This window comes from Amblyraja radiata, chromosome 26, assembly GCF_010909765.2.
Source record: "Amblyraja radiata isolate CabotCenter1 chromosome 26, sAmbRad1.1.pri, whole genome shotgun sequence".
Classification (NCBI taxonomy): Eukaryota; Metazoa; Chordata; class Chondrichthyes; order Rajiformes; family Rajidae; genus Amblyraja; species Amblyraja radiata.
In genome coordinates, this window is record NC_045981.1 from 6819692 (window position 1) to 6838670 (window position 18979).

Genomic DNA, 18979 nt, shown 5'->3' on the forward strand with positions numbered 1-18979 from the left:
ATTCAATTCACATAAACATCCATCACAGTGAGTCCTCCTCACTGTGATGGAAGGCAAAACTTAAACATATCTCTCCCCTGCACTCCCCTCTCCCCCCCATGTCAGAGTCAAAGACAGAGTCAAAGCCCCCGGCGCGCGATGTTAAATGTCCCGCAGCCATTAAAGCCACGCCGGGTGATGCAAGGCCACGCACCGGGTCTTGGTGTTGGAGCCCCGGCGGGCTCTTGGTGTTGGAGCCCCGGCGGGCGCTCACAAAGTCCCGCGGCCATTCCAAGCCGCGCGGGGCGGTGATGTAGGCCCCGCTCCAGGTAATCTTCAACCCCGCAACTCGGTCGGGAGAAGTCGCCGCTGCGGAAGCCCCGAAAAGCGGTCTCCCACCAGGGACCTGCGGGCTCCCGGTATTACTGTCCACAGACCTGCGGTAGGAGCTTCCGAATCTCCGGGTGTCGGGTCACAGCAGCGCTCCACCACAGCTACACCCGCTCCGGACTCGGCCAGCTCCGTGATGGTGAGTAGATCCGCAGCTCCGCGACTGGAGCCCCAGGTCATTCCTGTTGGAGGCCGCTCCACGTTGCAGCCCCAACGACAACGGAGACCCGACAAAGAAAAGGTTGGGTCTCCCGTGCAGGGGAAAGACCTTAAAGTTCCCCCCACCCCACACACATACCCCGACAAAAAAAAACAATAAAAACTACATAGAACAAGACAGAAAACAATAAAAAGACAGACGGACTGCAGAGGCCGCTGCTGACAAGAGTCGCGCCGCCCACTGCTAAACCAAGCTTCCTGACTGTCTCTTCATGATCCTGGTTATTTCAGAGTTTTTCTTTAGTTTGTGACCCGTTTAAGTTTATTTGCAATAATTGGGAGGATTTCCAGAAAGCATTGTACAAGGAGCAACATCAAAGATTACAGAACAAGATGGTTTCTGTGATTGTGAGTAATATCTCGGCATGTGTAGTTGAGAGGCTAATGCCCCTGTCCCACTTAGGAAACCTGAACGGAAACCTCTGGAGACTTTGCGCCCCACCCAAGGTTTCGTGCAGTTCCCGGTGGTTGCAGGTGGTTGCAGGAGGTTGCAGGTAATGGAAGCAGGTAGGGAGACTGACAAAAACCTCCGGGAACCGCACGGAAACCTTGGGTGGGGCGCAAAGACTCCAGAGGTTTCCGTTCAGGTTTTCTAAGTGGGACAGGGGCATTACTCTTAGAAAGAGCCAAAGTTTGTATAAATGTGTCACTTTAGGATTGCCATCAGTAACCTGTGTGGTACCACAGACACTGTGCTGGGCTTTAATCAGTTATAAACTACATAAGTGATTTAGATGAAGGGATTAAGTGCAGCACTGCAGCCAAATCTGCTGATGATACATGGATAGGTAGGCGTGAAGAGGACACAAGGAGCCTGCTAAAGGATAATAGATGGGTTGAGTGGGAAGAAAATTGGTAATTGGAGTATTATGTGAAAATGTGAGGCCATCTATTTTAGAACTAATCACAAAAAACGCATCATTCTTTAAAAGGAGCGAGACTACAAAACGTTGCAATGCAAAGGGATCTGAGTTCCTTTCACATCAAATACAAAAAGGTAGGGATGCAGATACAGCAAGTAGTTAGAAAGACTAATAGAATGTGTAGGAAGGTACTGAAGCTGCTGATTTAGGCTGAAGACGGACACAGAATGCTGGAGTAACTCAGCGGGACAGGCAGCATCTCTGAATGCTGGGCCTCGACCCGAAACGTGACTATCCAGAGACGCTGCCTGTCCTGCTGAGTAAAGGGCTTGTCCTACTTGGGCGATTTTTCAGCGGACTGTCGGCGACTGTCATGTTCGTGGCACTCGCTGAAAAACCGGGAACTGGAACGGCGAGTGTCTAGAATGGAACACACACACAAACGCATCGTAAAGGCGGGGTCCGGGGAAAGCGGGGGAGCGCTGTCTGAAATTCACACGGTACAAAGCCAAGGTGATACAGACACACACCGTGATGAACAGGAAGGTTAAGACGGGGGGTGGGGGGAATGAAGAACGTGCAAACTCCATACAGCAGCACCCGTAGTCGGGTTTGAACCCATGTCATAAGGAATAGGAGTAGAATTAGGCCACTCAGCCCATCAAGTCTACCCCCACCATTCAATCATGGCTGATCTATCTCTCTCTCCTAACCCCATTCTCCTGCCTCCTCCCCATAACCTCTGACACCTGTATTAATCATGAACCTACCTCTGACTTAACCGTGGTCTCTGGCGCTGTTGGGCATCAACTCTACCACTGACTGCGCCACAGAGCTGACCAATTTGCTGTGAATGGAATTGAACACTGTGGTCATTAGTGAACAAACTACTTCTGTGCCTACACATGAGGGAAGGTCAACGATGATGCAGCTGAAGATACATGGGCCTAGGACTTGCGGAGCTGGGATGATTGAGCAAGGCAAAACTCTAGCCAGTGGAATAATGTCTTTTAGTCTCTTGCTGCCATATTAAACCCTGAGATGAGTGTTGGACTAATGTATCCAAATCATCATCAAGTTCCAAGTCCATGACAAAACTTGAATTTAACCCAAACCCAATTCATCTCCTGCTGTGGCCCTTATGTAAAGTCGTGTTGCCTCTAAACTTGAGATTCAAACGTATCTGGATGCTGTTCTTTACTCCACTGTGCGTGAACTTGTGTTTACACAAATCACCAATGCCGTACCTTGCTACAACTCATATTCACCCATCATCATGCTAATTACTTCAATGGGAGACAATGTATATTTTCTCCACCTTAACATTCTCAAGCTCCTTTTCAAAATCTTCCATTGTCTTAGCCTTTCGAATGTTGATAATTAATTACAGCACTATAAGCAGCTTGATCAATCTGCACTCTTTTAATTGTGGCCTATTTTTGGTTGCTGCATTGAATCCCTTCATTGTTCGACAGCTTTACCTTCAACTGGACTATGTCATCTCAGGGCTATTAATCTTAGTCTGCTTCTTACAAGCTGTTCTAGTGACTAAGCCATTGGTTATCTGCCTTGATATCTCCTTACATTGCTTGGCATCAGTTTGTACTTTACCATGCACCTATCAAGCATCTGGAGGTGTTTTGCTACATTGAATGCTCTTTCGAAACGGGGATCATTGTTTGTTTCAGTTTTCTCTGGGTATCATTAACCTGAATTCACCTAGACTCTTCCTGGTAAGAGAATATTGACTGACCTGAACAAATCCATGTGTATGGCAAAATGAAATGTCATCTCGATCTTTAGTTATACCTAGAAACTAAATATTTTCCAACAATTCACATGGTCAGGGGATGAATGTTGATATTTGACTTTACTGACCTTTCACTGCTTTGAAAAATAACCATAGACAATAACAGTAATTTGATCTGCTACTGTATTATCTCTGATGGTGCTTTTTAAAATGTTCATACAGTTACTGACTCAGAATGTTGCTACATGCTTGGTTGAGCTAAAGTATGAATCCTAAGGTGGAACATTAGAAGGATAATTAGTGAAATTCAATGCTATAACTTGCTCACAATTTTTAAAGTAATATTCAGTTCATGCGATGATTTGATATTTTTCAACTTATCTCAAAGTGTCGAACACATGGAAGTTTAGGAACTAGAAAGGAAATATTGGCTAGATCATGGAGAGCGGTCTCTTTGAACTAAAGGCGATATTGCAGCATCTCTGTGAACGGAAGTGTAATGCGATTATGGGGGATGTTTAAAAAAACAGCTTTCATCCGAGATGTGATTGTATGAATTTATAAAGAGAAAAGTGATGTTAAATGTGCGCAAATAATTTTGAATGAAAATAACATGTATGTGAGACTGGGGTGAGTCTTATGTTCCAGGTTTGCCACCTACACACATATATGACAGGTCAGAATGTGCCCTGCTGATCTTGCTGGCATGCTGTCCTTTACTCAGTAATAGTGGCATCAACCTACTCGTTGTTGTAAAAGCTCAACCAGTGCATTCATGAACTTCAAATCTGTCAAACAGCCTCTTCATACAACACATCATTCTCTGACATTTACCCCCACCTTCAACACGATCCCACTGCCAGTCAAATGTTCCTGTTTCCACCACAGGTTGCTTTCTGTCGAGACAACCCCCAACACCACACCCTGATTCACTGATGGCTTCCCCTCCATCAAGCCGTGCTCCAGGTGCGTGCCTCTGCTGCCACAGGAGGTATCACACCTGAGCCAACTCTTCCTCACTCTCTACCACCCAGGGATCCTACAGCCCTTCCAAGAGACAAGGTTCACGTGCATCCCTTCAAATCTCGTCTCCAGCATCAGGTGCTTCCGATGTGGCCTCCTTTACATCAGCGAGACTAAGCACACTCTGGGCGACTGTTTTGCCAAACACTCGTATCCTGACCCTGCTGAATCTCACCATTGCTAACAGATTTAAGTCACTTTCCCATTCTCATACCGATCCTTATGTTATTTTCTGTAGTGCCAGAGTCAAGTAATATCCTTCCCCCACCCCACCGCCTTCCCACGCTACACCCTACCCCGCCAAGACACCAGTGTCCACACATTACTCCTTCCATCTCCCACTCCCGCCGTGTCACCTTGCTCCTTTCCCCCCCTTCTCAAACTGATCACCCTTTTCCGAGTCCTCATTTCTCTTTCCTCCCCCTCTTTCCTCTCCCCTCAGTCCCCTTCGACTCATATCCTTTCCTCTGGTTTTATATTTGACTTGCTCTCTACTCTCCTTATCTGACATCATATATACTCTACCCATCTGCCTAACAACAACCTCCATCGTAAGTATCCACCTATCACTTGCCAGGCTTTGTCCTGCCGACACCTTTTTTCCAGCTTTCTCCCCCACTACTCCAATCAGTCTGGAGAAGAGTTCTGACCCAAAATGTCATCCGCCCATTCCCTCCACAGATGCTGCCTGACCTGCTGGGTTCCTCCAACACTTTGGGTTTTGTCCAAGGGAAATCTGTCATACTGATTCAGAAATGGCCTATATATGACTCCAGACCGACCAATGTGGTGGGTGTTTAACCCTTTAAGGAGCAAATAAGAGTGAATAATACAAGCTGGTCTTGCAGGATTGGATGAGTAATTTATTTTGATACGACCATCCTGCTGAAAGTTTCTGGAGAAACGCACCGTCAGTAATGAAAGAAAGTCTCCTTTTGACATTATCTTCTCTCAACATTACTTGTGATAGTTGTCAGTGTGATTAATGTTTTGTTGATAACACTGATTGGAAAGAGATGGGTGAATAATGTGTAGACAATAGGAATGAGTAGTGTATGAATATTTATCAATGGAGATCAATAGATATAGATTGCAACATGACTTCTCAGCAGTGTGAGTTTCAGGAATGAGACAAAGAAATACGAGAAATAGGAAGACAATTAGGTCATGGCGCTTCAGACCCACTCCACCTTCCATTCAGTTTGTAGCTGGTCACAGACTTTAACCCCTCTTCTCCTGTGATACCCAAGTATCAAAGTGTTCTTGGCTTCACTGATCTTTGGACTTCAGGCTAGAACATTTCAATACGATACAATATTTATCCCCGAAGGGATATTGATCTGCCAACAGTCATAAAAACACAAAATACATGAAAAATGAAATTAAAGAGATGAGTGGAAAGGATTGGGGGATGTGCAAAGATTGGGGAGGGTGGGGGTGAGAAAGAGGGAGGGAGGAAGGAGGGAGGAGAGTCAGTCTCAGTCTGGTCCTCGATTCCCCTACTCTGGGCAAGAGACTCTGTGCATCTACATGATCTATAGGGTGATTTCACGAAAGGTCACTGGATCATAGATCCTCACCCACGTGGACGCAAAATTTAACTGGGGTACAAACGTCACTTCCGGTACATGTTATTGATCCTGGAAACGCGTACTTTCACACCCGTTAAAAACCGCAAAAACGGCCCGTTTTTGAGCTGTAAATAACTGTGCCAGTCGGGGTGACCGCGAGGCACAGTTATCTTACTTTAGAGTCCAGAAGATAAAGAAAAACGAAGGTAAAGACAAGAGGGAGCTGAAGGGGCAACAACAGAAATATCGGGAATTATCGGGAATAGAAAATATCGGGAATTATCGCGTTTGCTCGCTGCATTTCATCAAAAGTAAGGCATTATGTTTTATCTTTATTAATTTGTTATATAAAAAGTTTTAAAAGTGAAAAATCCATCATTAAAATTGCAAAATCTTCCATGGTTCTCAGGTGGGTTTTAACATGCAAAAAGAAAATGCTTCTGAAGCTACATTTACCATTTAAATAATCGTAAACCATAAATGCGTTTTGAAATGAATTTTACTCAGATGCATACCCTGATTTTGTCCAATTAACAGCTGACAATTATCCCATTCCTTAGCTTGCATCTGAGTAAAATTCATTTCAAAACGCATTTATGGTTTACGATTATTTAAATGGTAAATGTAGCTTCAGAAGCATTTCAGAAGTTAATTACATCAACCCTTTTATGCCACTATTGGTAATGGGACAAACCCAATGACATATCATACATTTTTATGATATCAAATGATGACATTGAATTTCCCTTGCAGCCAATTCCCTTGTGCAATGCCAGAAGCCCACGGACTGCATTAATTCATGGGCATGTTATAAATCTATGTGTATGATCGACCATTGCACACTGCATCAAGAATTTGACATTCGATACAACATTTAGTGGCTATATTTGGACAGGATATTTTAACAAAGGTTTTTTTTACAAAGAGTGTGGTAAATATCTGGAACGGAACAGAGGAGGTAGTGAAGGATATGCTGTTACAATATTTAAAACAATTTTGGACAGGTACAAGGATTAGATAGGAATTGAGGGATACAAGCCCAATGCAGGTGAAGAGATTTAGACCATAGAATGGTACTGAACAGTCCTTTGGCCTGACATATCCATGTCGAACATGATGCCAGATCAATATAATCTTCTCTACCCGGGAGTGATCCATAGCCACCCAGTCCCTGCATGCCCATGTGCCTAAAAGCCTCTTAAATGCCACTATTTTAACTGCCACCACCACCACCTCTGACAGCATGTTCCAGGCACCCTCATTCTCTGTAAAAACAAATCTTACTCTGCACATCGCCTTTAAATGTTGCCCCTCTCGGCCTAGCATAGATAGGCATGACAGTAAATCACATTGATTGGACTTTGTTGGCTTTACCTTGCATGGGTGAGATGGACCAAAGGAACCCATTTCTCTGCTGGACGCTTCTATTATCGCGCATACCAAATTTCAAATCAAAGTTTGTTAATTATGTTCAATTAATTAACTAATCATTAATTATTCTTGTACAATGTAAAGGAAAGTGAGAGTTGAACCCAGAGATAAGAACAAGGATACATGATTTACTAACCTGTCTAAACTACAACCTGAATTGAAATGAATATTTTTTTCTCCCTCCCCCTCCCCCTCCCCCTCCCCCTCCCCCTCCCCCTCCCCCTCCCCCTCCCCCTCCCCCTCCCCCCTCCCCCTCCCCTCCCCCTCCCCCTCCCCCTCCCCCTCCCCCTCCCCTCCCCCTCCCCCTCCCCCTCCCCCTCCCCCTCCCCCTCCCCCTCCCCCTCCCCCTCCCCCTCCCCCCCCCCCTCCCCCTCCCCCTCCCCCTCCCCCTCCCCCTCCCCCTCCCCCTCCCTCTCCCCCTCTCCCCCCCTCTCTCCCTCTTTCTCCCCCTCTCTCCTCCTTTCTCCCCCTCCCCCCCTCTCCCTCTCTCCCTCTCTCCCCCCCTCCCCCTCCCCATCAGATTGCTAGTTTGCTCTCATCAACACACTTCGTATTAATTCACACACATCGGGTCCCAGTCATTAGTACCAGGTGCCTCGCTTCCTCCCCCGTGCTAGTAAAACTCCTATTCACCATTCGCCAAGGCTTTCTGTTGCCAATTCAGTCTTTTAACTTCTTGCCATTTTGCCAAATTTTGTGGGTTTTAACTTTTGTGATGAGTCTGCTATTTGTCAAGCACGTTGCTAAAACGTCCATAGACTGCAAAAGGGTCTCAACCCCGTAACATTACCTATTCCTTTTCTCCAGAGATGCTGGCTGACCCGCTGAGTTACTCCAGCTTTATGTTCATCAAAGACTGCATTATCTTCATCAACTCATCCGTTTAAATATTCCAAACCATATAGTGAACCTTCCCTCAAGAAAATCCACACCAATTGGCTTTGATTCACGTGCTTTTCTACCAACTGATTTCCCTCAGGACATTTCTAACAGTTTCCCCACCACTGATGTGTAGCTGATCGGTGTGTAGTAACTCAGTCATTACCTTTCACGTATTTTGAAAACAAACCCCATCTGATGCCCTCCAGCTGCCAAACATATGGCTGAAGGAGACTGGAAAATATTGATCAGAACTTGCTTTCTTTAAGAATCTGAGATGCATTTTCATGAGGGACTGATAATTTACCCACGTTGAAAGAGTTGCAGCCTGAAATATTTCCTTTGTCTTTGTTCACTTTCCAATGCTTGTCTTTCTGTCATCATATTCAGCTTTGTATCAGCTCCTTTTCTGAGAATGCAGATGTAATGTAATCATGCAGAGATATTTGTCCCCTCAAATTACTGTTTTAGTCCCCAAGAGATCTATGCTTCCTTTGTTCGCATCTTTATCAGAAAATCTTATTGATGTTATCTGCTAATACTATTCGGGCACCTTCTTTGCTTGCTTATTTTCTTTTAATTCCACCCTGCAACATCCGCTGCTTTGGGGGTGTAGCATATGTCATTACTCTTATCTACCATTACACAGAGTCACAGAAACAGACCATGTGCCCTACCATGTCCATGCCGACCATCAAGTACCTCTCAGTTGGTCCATGTATGTTGCTTGGATTACGTTACATGTATGTTACACGGATAGGAAAGGTTTAGAGGGGTATGAGCCAAACGCGGGCACATGGGACTAGCGTAGATGGGGCATCTTGGTAGGCAAGGGCAAGTTGTGCCAACGGGCCTGTTTCCGTGCTGTATGGCTCTATGACTCCATGACTCAATGATTCCAGAGTAGACAAAAATGCTGGAGGAACTCAGCGGGTGAGGCAGCATCTATGGAGAGAAGGAATAGGCGATGTTTCGGGTTGATTCCCTTCTTCAGACAATTATTCCAGCGATTCACTATCCTCTGAGAAAATAATTTGCGTGAGAGGAATTTGGGTGCCTGGGGGTGGTGGTGGAGGCAGAAACACTAGGGACATTTAAGAGACTTAAGGAATAGAGTCATATGGATCACATGCAGAGAGGATATTTGTTGAACTGGCATCATTATCAGCATGGGCATAGTGGGCCGAAGGGTCTGTTCCTGTTCCATGTAAGAAACTGCTACATACCTCTGCTTATTTTATAGCTATGACCACTATTGGAAGTGACCAGAATTCGCCCTTTCACTTACGTTATAAATAATGACATATCAACAGGGACAAGAGATCTTCTGCTTGGTTTCATATACTTCCAATATCATGGGTGTTGGTCAACCTTAATTATCCTTCTACCCTATCTCCACATGTTGAAAAAAATCCGTCTGCCTTGAACTTGAATTTGCATAACTGAGCATCTATGGACTGCCTGGGTATTTTAGATTAGTTTAGAGATACAGCGCGGAAACAGGTCCTTCGGCCCACCGAGTCCGCGCCGACCAGCAATCCCCGCACACTAATAGTACTCTACACACACTAGGGACAATTTACAAGCTGATTAACCTACAAACCTGTACATCTTTGGAGTGTGGGAGGAAACTGGACACCCGGAGAAAACACACACAGGTCACGGGGAGAAGGTACAACCTCCGTACAGACTGCCCCCGTAATCGGATCGAACCCAGGTCTCTGGCGCTGTAAGGCAGCGACTCCACCGCCGTGCTAACGTGCCGTCCAGATTGTTTCTGAGTTGTTTTGGCGTTGTTTCTCGTTTGTTGGCCAGATGGTGCAGTAGTCAGGATCCACTTCAGAAGATGGGTTAACAATCAAGGATGGCATTCTTCTTTTGAGTTAAAAAATACTGCACCTACAGGGAAGCAGCATTTAGGTTGCAGTGATAAACTCAAAGCCTGTCTATTTTATTACTTGACATAAAAGATCACATGGCACAATATCAAGGAAGAGCAATGGAATTGTTTGTGGTATTCTAGTTAATTGACTTTCCCAAAACAGATTAATCATTATGCTGTTCTGGTGGTGGGAGCTCACTGTGATAAATTGGCATCTGAGTTTTGTATTTTACAACAATGGCTCAAAAATACATAAAGGCCTCTCCCACTTGGGCGTCATTTGCGCGTCACGCAGGTAGTGCGCGAAGATTTTGTGAATCCCAAAATCCTGGGGAGCTGTGCGCGACTGCGCGTCACTGCCTACGCCACCATGTCTCAGCACGTGCCGTGCGTGCGTAATGCTCGCCATGCACGCATCACGTGTGCGTCACGGCGCGCGTCGTGTGTCATGACGCGTAAATGATGTTGCGTATATGACACGTAAATGAATCCCAAGTGGGACAGGCCCTGACTGTAAAGAACTTTCTGTGAAAACCACGGAAATGTACAAGTTTTTCTTCTTCCTTCAGAACACCAGTTACTTTCATCTTCAGACTTCTGATTTTTTTAAAATAAAATAATCTATATCAATGATTTGGATGAGACATGCCTGGCAAGTTTGCAGATGATACAGAAGTGGGTGGTTTTGCAGACAGTGAAGATGGTTGTGATTAATTGCAGCAGGATCTTGATCGATTGGCCAGGTGGGCTGAGGAATGGTAGATGGAATTTAATAACGAGAAATGTGAGATGTTGCATTTTGGGAAGTCTAACATGGGCAGGACCTACACAGTGAATGATAGGACTGGGTAGTGTTGTAGGGCAGAGGGATCTAGGAGGGCAGGTGCATGGTTCCTTGAAGGTAGGTAAGATGGTCAAAAAGGCTTTTGGCACATTGGCCTTCATCAGTCAGAGTATTGAGGATAGACGTTGGGAGGTCATGTCGCAGTTGTATAAGACATTGGTGAGGTTGCATGTATAGACAATAGACAATAGGTGCAGGAGTCGGCCATTCGGCCCTTCGAGTGTGTATTTTCTTGAGGGAAGGTTAACTATATGGTTTGGAATATTGTGTTCAGCTGGGCACCGTGTTATAGGAAAGATTTTGTCAAGCTGGTAACGGTACAGAGAAGATTTGCAGTACGAGGATATTGCCAGGACTAGAGGGTGTGAGCTATAGGGAGAGGTTGAGCAGGCTGGAACTCTATTCCTTGCAGCGCAGGAGGATGAGGGGTGATCATATAGAGGTGTATAAAATCATGAGAGAAATAGATCGGGTAGATGCACAGAATCTCTTGCCCAGAGTAGGGGAATCAAGGACCAGAGGACATAGGTTTAAGGGGAAGGGGAAAAGATTTAATAGGAATCTGAGGGGTAACCTTTCACACAATGGGCGGTGAGTGTATTGAACAAGCAGAGGAGGTAGTTGAGGCAGGGACATATTGCAATGTTTAAGAAACAGTTAGATAGATACATGGATAGGACAGGTTTGAAAGGATATAGACCAAACGCAGGCAAGTGGGATTAGTGTAGCTGGGACATGTTGGCCAGTGTGGGCAAGTTGGGCCGAAAGGCTTGTTGCCACACTGTATCACTCTATGACTCTAAACAATAATATTCTTTCTTGGGAGAGAAAGGTAAGGTGAATCAGAGTTGTGCAGAGAAAGCGTATCCTATGTGTAACTAGTTCGAAAAGCAATCCTGAATAAATGCAAAGTAAATTTACCTTAAATCATATTGAATAAATATGTTTCCAAGGTAGACACAAAATGCTGGAGTAACTTCAGATTGAAGAAGGGTCTTGACTCCAAACATTGCCCATTCCTTCTCTCCAGAGATGCTGCCTGACCCACTGAGTTACTCCAGCATTTTGTGCCTACCTTTGATTTAAACCAGCATCTGTAGTTCTTTCTTACACAAATATGATTCCAATATATTTTCACTTCTTATCTCCCAACTTCTTGCAACTTTGTAAATACTTTTCCTGTTAATTGGGAGATTTTTTTCTGGTGGATTTCCACGATCAGGAACTGAGGCAAAACATCAGGTATATTCAGGGGAAGCTAAATAAACGGATAAGAAGGAAAAAGGAACAGAAGGAGGTTTTAATTTGGTCAGGTGAAGAGGGATGGGAGGAGGTCACTTGTTTAGGTAAACACAGGCCTGTTGGCTGATTGGAATGTTTCTGTAATGTTCATATTTTGGCAAGTTAATTGCAGTGACTTAATGGAAAAGTTATATGGCACAAAATATAATAATAATAATAAATTTTATTTGTTGGGCGCCTTTCAGACATCTCAAGGACACCTTACATAGATTAACAGGAATATAAACATATAATCAGAGTAAAATAAATAATAAAGACATCACAGAGACACAAACTAAAAACAGAATTCAGTCCAAAAACAGAAAATCAAAAACACAATGTGATTGTGCATTGATGCACCAACTAACTTCCCAAGCAATCGGAGTTCTGTTGGATCTCACTTGCACTCAATGCTAATAGCTATGGAATTTGTTCAGAGGTATTTTCAGTATCATGAGAACCTGTGAAAGTGATTGCAGCCCATGAACAGACACCAACTACTTGGCAGAACATGATCGGAGAAAGACGCTCACAGTCTACACTACAGTTTGGCTTGCATCTGTTGCCTCATTTGATGGAGTTTTGGGTCTTGGTTGCACGATTGTGGCCTGAAGTCCTTGACTCTGATTTAAGAGCTCAACTCAGGAAGCAAATTCTCCTTCCTTGTTCTGATGAAGGGTTCCAGGCCTGAAATGATAACCATTTCTCTTTCCATTGATGCTTTCCAGATCTGAGTGTTTTTGACATTTTTGTTTTTTTCTTTCAGTCTCTGCTTCTACAGTGTTATTATTTTCAAGTAAATTCTGACCAGGAATGATTGCATTGTTAGGTGTCAGATAATGGAGCAGACATTTGTTCTATCAAGCATTTATTGTTGCATGGTTATACCACGGACACACTTGGGAGAATTCAGTCCCATTCCCATTACACCAACAATACAAACTCTGTAATTGCAAAGAAAACTTACCACATTCATTTATTTTTGTTTGATGGAACCAAGTCATTCATTAAAAATGCATTTCTTTTTTTTTGAACAGATAAATTGCGTTACGTTTCCCCATCCTGACGTGATGTCTGAGCAGCAGCTGCTCAAACCAGCTGATTGGAGCTACTGCGACTACTTCTGGGTAAGCAAAGTCTTGCTACTGATCCTTGAGCAAGGCTATCAGGGAATATTAGTTGGCAATTCAGATCTTGGTGCGTGTTGTAGCTACTTTGTCACCTTCTCTCCTGAAAGGGCTGACAATGAATCTTTTCTCTGCCTTGGCGTTAAACTGAGGCTCCATTCAGTTACCCATTAAAACTTCCCAAGGCATTGTTTGAAGCGTAGAAAGTGAGAGGCTGCACATGATGTCATCATAGTTCAAAGATTGAAAGTGCGTCACAGATATATATGGTGGTCAAGAAGTCCTTTCAGTACATTGGCCTTCATCAGTCAGGATATTGAGTAGAAAAAGTGCTGGAGTAACTCAGTGGGTCAGGCAGCATCCCTGGAGAACATGGATAGGCAACAGTTTGGGTTGGGATCCCTTACAATTGGGATGGTATGTTAGAGTTGTACAAGAAATTGGTGAGGCTGCATTCAGAGTATTGTGTTCAGTTGTGGTCACCCTGTTATAGGAAGGATGGTGTTCAGCTGGAAAGAGTGCAGGCAAGATTTACATGGAAGGTACATGGAAGGTACACAATTCCAGATTTACATGGAATTTGCCAAGACTTGAGGGGCTGAGCTATAGGGAGAGGTTGGGCAGGCTAGGATTATATTTTTTCCAGCACAGGAGGATGACTGGTGATCTTACGGAGATCATGAAAGGAATAGACAGGGTAACGCATAGAGTCATTTACCCAGAGTAGTGGAATCAAGACCCAGAGAACATAGCTTTAAGGTGAGAGAAGTAATTTTTTTCCACACAGAGGGTAGTGAGTATAAGGAATGAACTTGTACAGGTTTTATTATAACATTTAAGAGACAATTGGACAGGTACATGGATATGAAAAGTTTTGGTGCGGCGACTGCGGGTGCTCGGAAGGCCCAGACCACGGATGAACATCTGGGAAGATCGGTGGGGAGGCTGGCTGGACTATGGTGCCTTCCTCACCTTGGTGCCACTGTGTTATGTTGTGTCGTGGACTTTATGTGTTTGTGCTTTTCTTTTTTTAATTCAATTTTATTTTTAATATGTTTTATTATTTATTATTTATTTATTTTTATTTTTATGATACTGCCTGTAAGGAAAATTCATTTCGTTGTCTCTAATTGAGACAATGACAATAAATTTGAATACAATACAATACAATACAATTTAGAGGGCTAGGGGACAGATGCAGGCAGCTGGGACTAGTGTAGAAGGGGCATTTTGGTCAGCATGGGCAAGTTGGGCCGAAGGACCTGTTTTATTGCTGTATGACTGTGATGCTATTTAAACTAAATAGGCAAGAACTTGTGGACATTCACCATATTGGCTTTGAACTGAATGCTGTGCAATTATAACTTTTGTAAGTAAAATAAGCCTTATTTCCAGGTGAGTATATTAACTGTTCCAGTATAACAATGGATCACATTATTATGAACAATGCAGAAAAAATGACTCCAAATGGCTCAGATGCTCCAGCCTGTATCTGTCTCTCACTCGTGTTTCTCTTCCTTGGTGTTTTTCTTCTCATTCTTACTGCCTTTTCTTTCATCTGTTTCTTCTCGTCAAGTTGTTTTCTCTTGTCTCTCTTTAGGTTGTCTCTCCCCCAGTGTCACTGACTCAGAGATTGTGCAGACTTAATCCCAGCCCTCTATCTTTCCCGCTCTTGAACTGAGTTGCCATGAGGTGTGTGAGAAGTTGGCCAATGAAAGAAAGAGGCTTGCATTTATATGACAAATGTCATGGCTTCAGGATGTCCAAAAATGCTTTTGAAGTGGTTCACTTTGGTAATGTGGTTAAATAATGCTTAGTATAGTGTTCTGTGTTAGTAATTATGTTGAGGGACTAACTTTGTTAGGTTGGTAGAACTTCCCTGCTTTCTTCAAACAGTGCCAGAGATATTGGTAAGTGCTTGCCAATGCCAAGTACTCTGCTAGTGACACACACACACACACACACACACACACACACACACACACACACACACACACACACACACACACACACACACACACACACACACACACACACACACACACACACACACACACACACACACACACACACACACACACACACACACACACACAAATTGTTCTCATGTATCAACAATCGGGTGTCAAGCCAATATGTGTGATTATTAAGCAGCAATTAATAGGTTTAAGATGAAGGGGAAATGATTTAATAGGAATCTGAGGTAACAGTTTCACACAAAGGGGAGTGGGTGTATGGAACAACCTGCCAGAGGAGATAGTTGAGGCAGGGACTATCCCAACATTTAAGAAACAGTTAGACAGGTACATGGATAGGACAGGTTTGGAGGGATATGGACCAGACGTGGGCAGATGGGACTAGTGTAGCTGGGATATGTTGGCCGGTGTGAGAAGGTTGGGCCGAAGGGCCTGTATCCACACTGTATTATTCTATGACTCTATAAATACAACAACTGACCCACTGTTAACATTGATACTCTGGTTTATGTTCTGCCTGCAATAATCAGAAAATCAAGAACAAAAATACTCATAATCCCAAATTCTGTTGGCAGTAAGCATTTGTACTTACCCTGACTTATATTTTGTTTAGTAGCGTTGCATTAACAGTTGTCTACCCTGTCCCATAACCTTGTGGTCGCTTGAATAGTGATTGGAGATGCGAATCTCCTGGAATGGAATGTGAAACTTGGATTAGAAGAATGCATTTGTGGCTATACTTCATGCATGTCAGTATTTAATAATGTTTTGTAAAGTAAAAAAACATTCTCAACTGAAGTGAATGGTAAACTAATATTCTATTTTCTCAAATGTTGTCTTTCATGCTTCCTCACCAGACTGACAGAAAGGACTCACAAAGCAACAGCACAATTGCTGGATTTGACATTATCCTGGTGAAACAGCTTAAAGGCAAACAAATGCAGAAAGAAATGGCAGAGTTTATACGGGAAAGGTAAGTTTTGCAACACACCCGCTAACTGGACTGTCTCTTAATTCAAACTCAACAGATTTATGTGAAGACTTAGGGAAATTTGATGTGTGTTGAGGATCACTGATGTTTAGAAATTGGCCACAGTTGTGTTAAGAAGGGGATTGTTCGTTTTTCATGTTCACAAGTTCAAGGACTTTTTTCCATCTTAGGCCATTCGGCCCGTCGAGTCTTTGCCGCAATTCTCCCGCCTTCTGACATTTTGACCTATTACAAGAGAGGTTGGCAGTAGGTTCTCTGACAACTTGTAGGACAACACACTGGCACTTATAGTGGAGTTTCTGTCTCACACCTCCAGCAATTTGGTTTCAGTTATGACCTTGGATGCTGTCTGTGTGGAGTTTGCTGTCTTTCCTGTGAACACGCGGGTTTTCGTGGATGCTAAGGTTTCGTCCCACGTTCCAGCGAAAAGCTGGTTGTTGTGTTAACTGGCCACTTTAGATTATCACTGGTGTGCAGGTAGGCCATCATTGGAATATAGGGAACATAAAATGCATTCAGGTTAGGATAAGTGTGCATGGATATTTGACGGGGTCTGCTTCTGTGCTGCACAATTCTCGATCAATGTTCTGAATTTGTTCAGCTATCGTAGCTTATCTTGAGCATTCAAGAAGTATTCCAGTTCTAGGAAATGTTCAATAATTATTTCCTGAGAAAATATAACAGATGACTGATAGATCAAACACTCATATATGAAACAACAACAAGCAAAGTGGAGCTAAGGACTTGAGTAAGCTATGTTTCCTTTTGTTCTTTGGGTGTAAGAATGAGTCAAAGCTTAGCTTTACTAAACTGCCTTTTGTAGCTACAGGGTGTCCCAAAGTATTTTACAGCAGATGAAGTACTTTTTAAACATAGTCACAGTAGCACGATCGGCAAAGACAAGATAGACAGACAAACCTTTGCACCAGGATATCAAAGACTAGAGGACATAGCTTTAAGCTGAGACGAGCAACATTGAAAGGAGGTGTGTGGGGCTCATTTTGTACACAAATGATGGTGGGTTCCTGGAATACTCTGCCTGGGACAGTGGCAGAGGCAGGTCTGATAGTGAAGTTGAAGAGATTTTTAGAGAGATGCATACATTTGCAGAAAATGGAAGGATAATGGACATGTGCAGGCAGATGAGATTAGTTTATCTTGTCGTCATTTCTGGCACAGACATTGTGGGCCGATGGGCCTGTTCCTGTTGGACCTTTCCATGTTCTATAGGTATGGGTTGAGAGAGCGCTCGATGGCAGCTCGCCAACAGTCTGTCTGTCCTTTTTAATTTTTTTTAATTTTTTTTAGTGTGTTTTAAAAGTTTGTGTTAATGTTCTCTGGTTTGTTTTATGTGGGTAGGGTGAGGGGGGGGGAGAGGGGGAAACAGTTTTTCAATCTCTCACCTTGCCGGAGATGCGATTGTTTTCCGGATCGTATCTCCGGTCGCTCTGCCGCCTAACATCATGGAGTTGGTGACCTTGCTCGAGACCAGGCAGTGGGTGACATTTCGGGTCAAGGGGCTTCTTCACGCTGATTGTAGGGGGAGGAGGTCGGGGAGAAGAAAGCTGGAATAGGGTAGAGGTAAGACCAAGCGTGGCAGTTAATAGGTGGACACAGGCGAGGGAGGGTTCTGATAGGCAGTTAGTTGGAACAAAGGCCAAAGATAAGAGCAGAAGGTGTGAGACAGGATGGAAGAGTCGTGAATTGTGAAGCCAGAAGGAGGAAAATAGTTGGAGGGAGGGTGGAGAATTAGGTGGGGTCCAGGTGGGGCAGAGGGTAGGGGGGAAAGGGGGAAGGGAGAAAGGGGTGTGTGGGGAAGAAAGGGAGGGGTGTAAGGGGGGGGAGGTTGAGAGAGGTTGCCTAAAATTGGAGAATTCATTGTTCATACCATTGTACATAAGCTATCCAAGGTGAACATGAGGTGCTGTTTACCCAAGTTTACATGTGTGCCTCATTCTGGCAATGGAGGAGGAACATGACTGAAAGGTCAGTGTGGGAATGGGAAGGGGAGTTGAAATGGTTAGCAACCATGAGATCCAGTGGAGTGTTGGTGGAGTGTTCTTCGGCAAGTGCTCAATGAAATGGTTGCCGGGTCTACACTTGCTCCCACCAATAAGGTCAGAGGAGGTGTAAGTGAGCAGCAAATTGGAAACTCCCCCTTTTATCATCAAATATTTCTAATCAGATCAATATTGTGTTTTGTTAAAAGGATTAAAATTGAAGAGGATTACGCCAAAAATCTAGCTAAGCTGTCCCAGAGTCCACTGGCAAGCATGGATGAAGGGTAAGTTATTTATTGATCTTGTTCCTGATCATCAACAAAGCTTGAATAGGAATTGTCTAGGAAGGAACTGCAGATGTTGGTTTAAATCGAAGTTTGACACAAAAAGCTGGAGTAAAAAACGGGAAAGATTACCATTAAAAAAAATAAAAAATAAAAAACGGTAAACATCACCACTGCTTCTCTCCAGAGACGCTGCCTGTCCCGCTGAGTTACTCCAGCATTTTGTGTCTATTTTTGAATAGGAATTGTTTGGTCTTAATTGGAGTTTGCATTGTAGTGATGTTTGTAAGGAGAGGATTTAGGGAAAGCTTAATCAGGAGATGATATGTTTCTTGATAATTACTGATCATGTAGTGGGAATGTGCTCCAATGATGCATAATAACAGTAAGTCATTTTCACCAGAAGTTCTTTCTTGTATGACAAACCTCATGCTTTTTTGGCTGTTTAAAAATTATAAGAACATGTACTGACTGTGTAGAGCTCATACT

At 43.7% G+C, this 18979-nt stretch overlaps 1 protein-coding gene across 2 annotated transcripts in view; it reads left to right on the forward strand.

Annotated features, from left to right (window-relative positions):
- The window catches only part of gas7 (growth arrest specific 7), a 353513-nt gene that overhangs the window by 278790 nt on the left and 55744 nt on the right, over positions 1–18979 (forward strand). For both annotated transcript variants that reach the window (XM_033044096.1, XM_033044097.1), the window contains exons 6-8: positions 13150–13239; positions 16073–16188; positions 18416–18490. In XM_033044096.1, coding sequence (XP_032899987.1) covers positions 13150–13239; positions 16073–16188; positions 18416–18490 — 281 coding nt within the window. The remainder of the gene's footprint in view (positions 1–13149; positions 13240–16072; positions 16189–18415; positions 18491–18979) is intronic.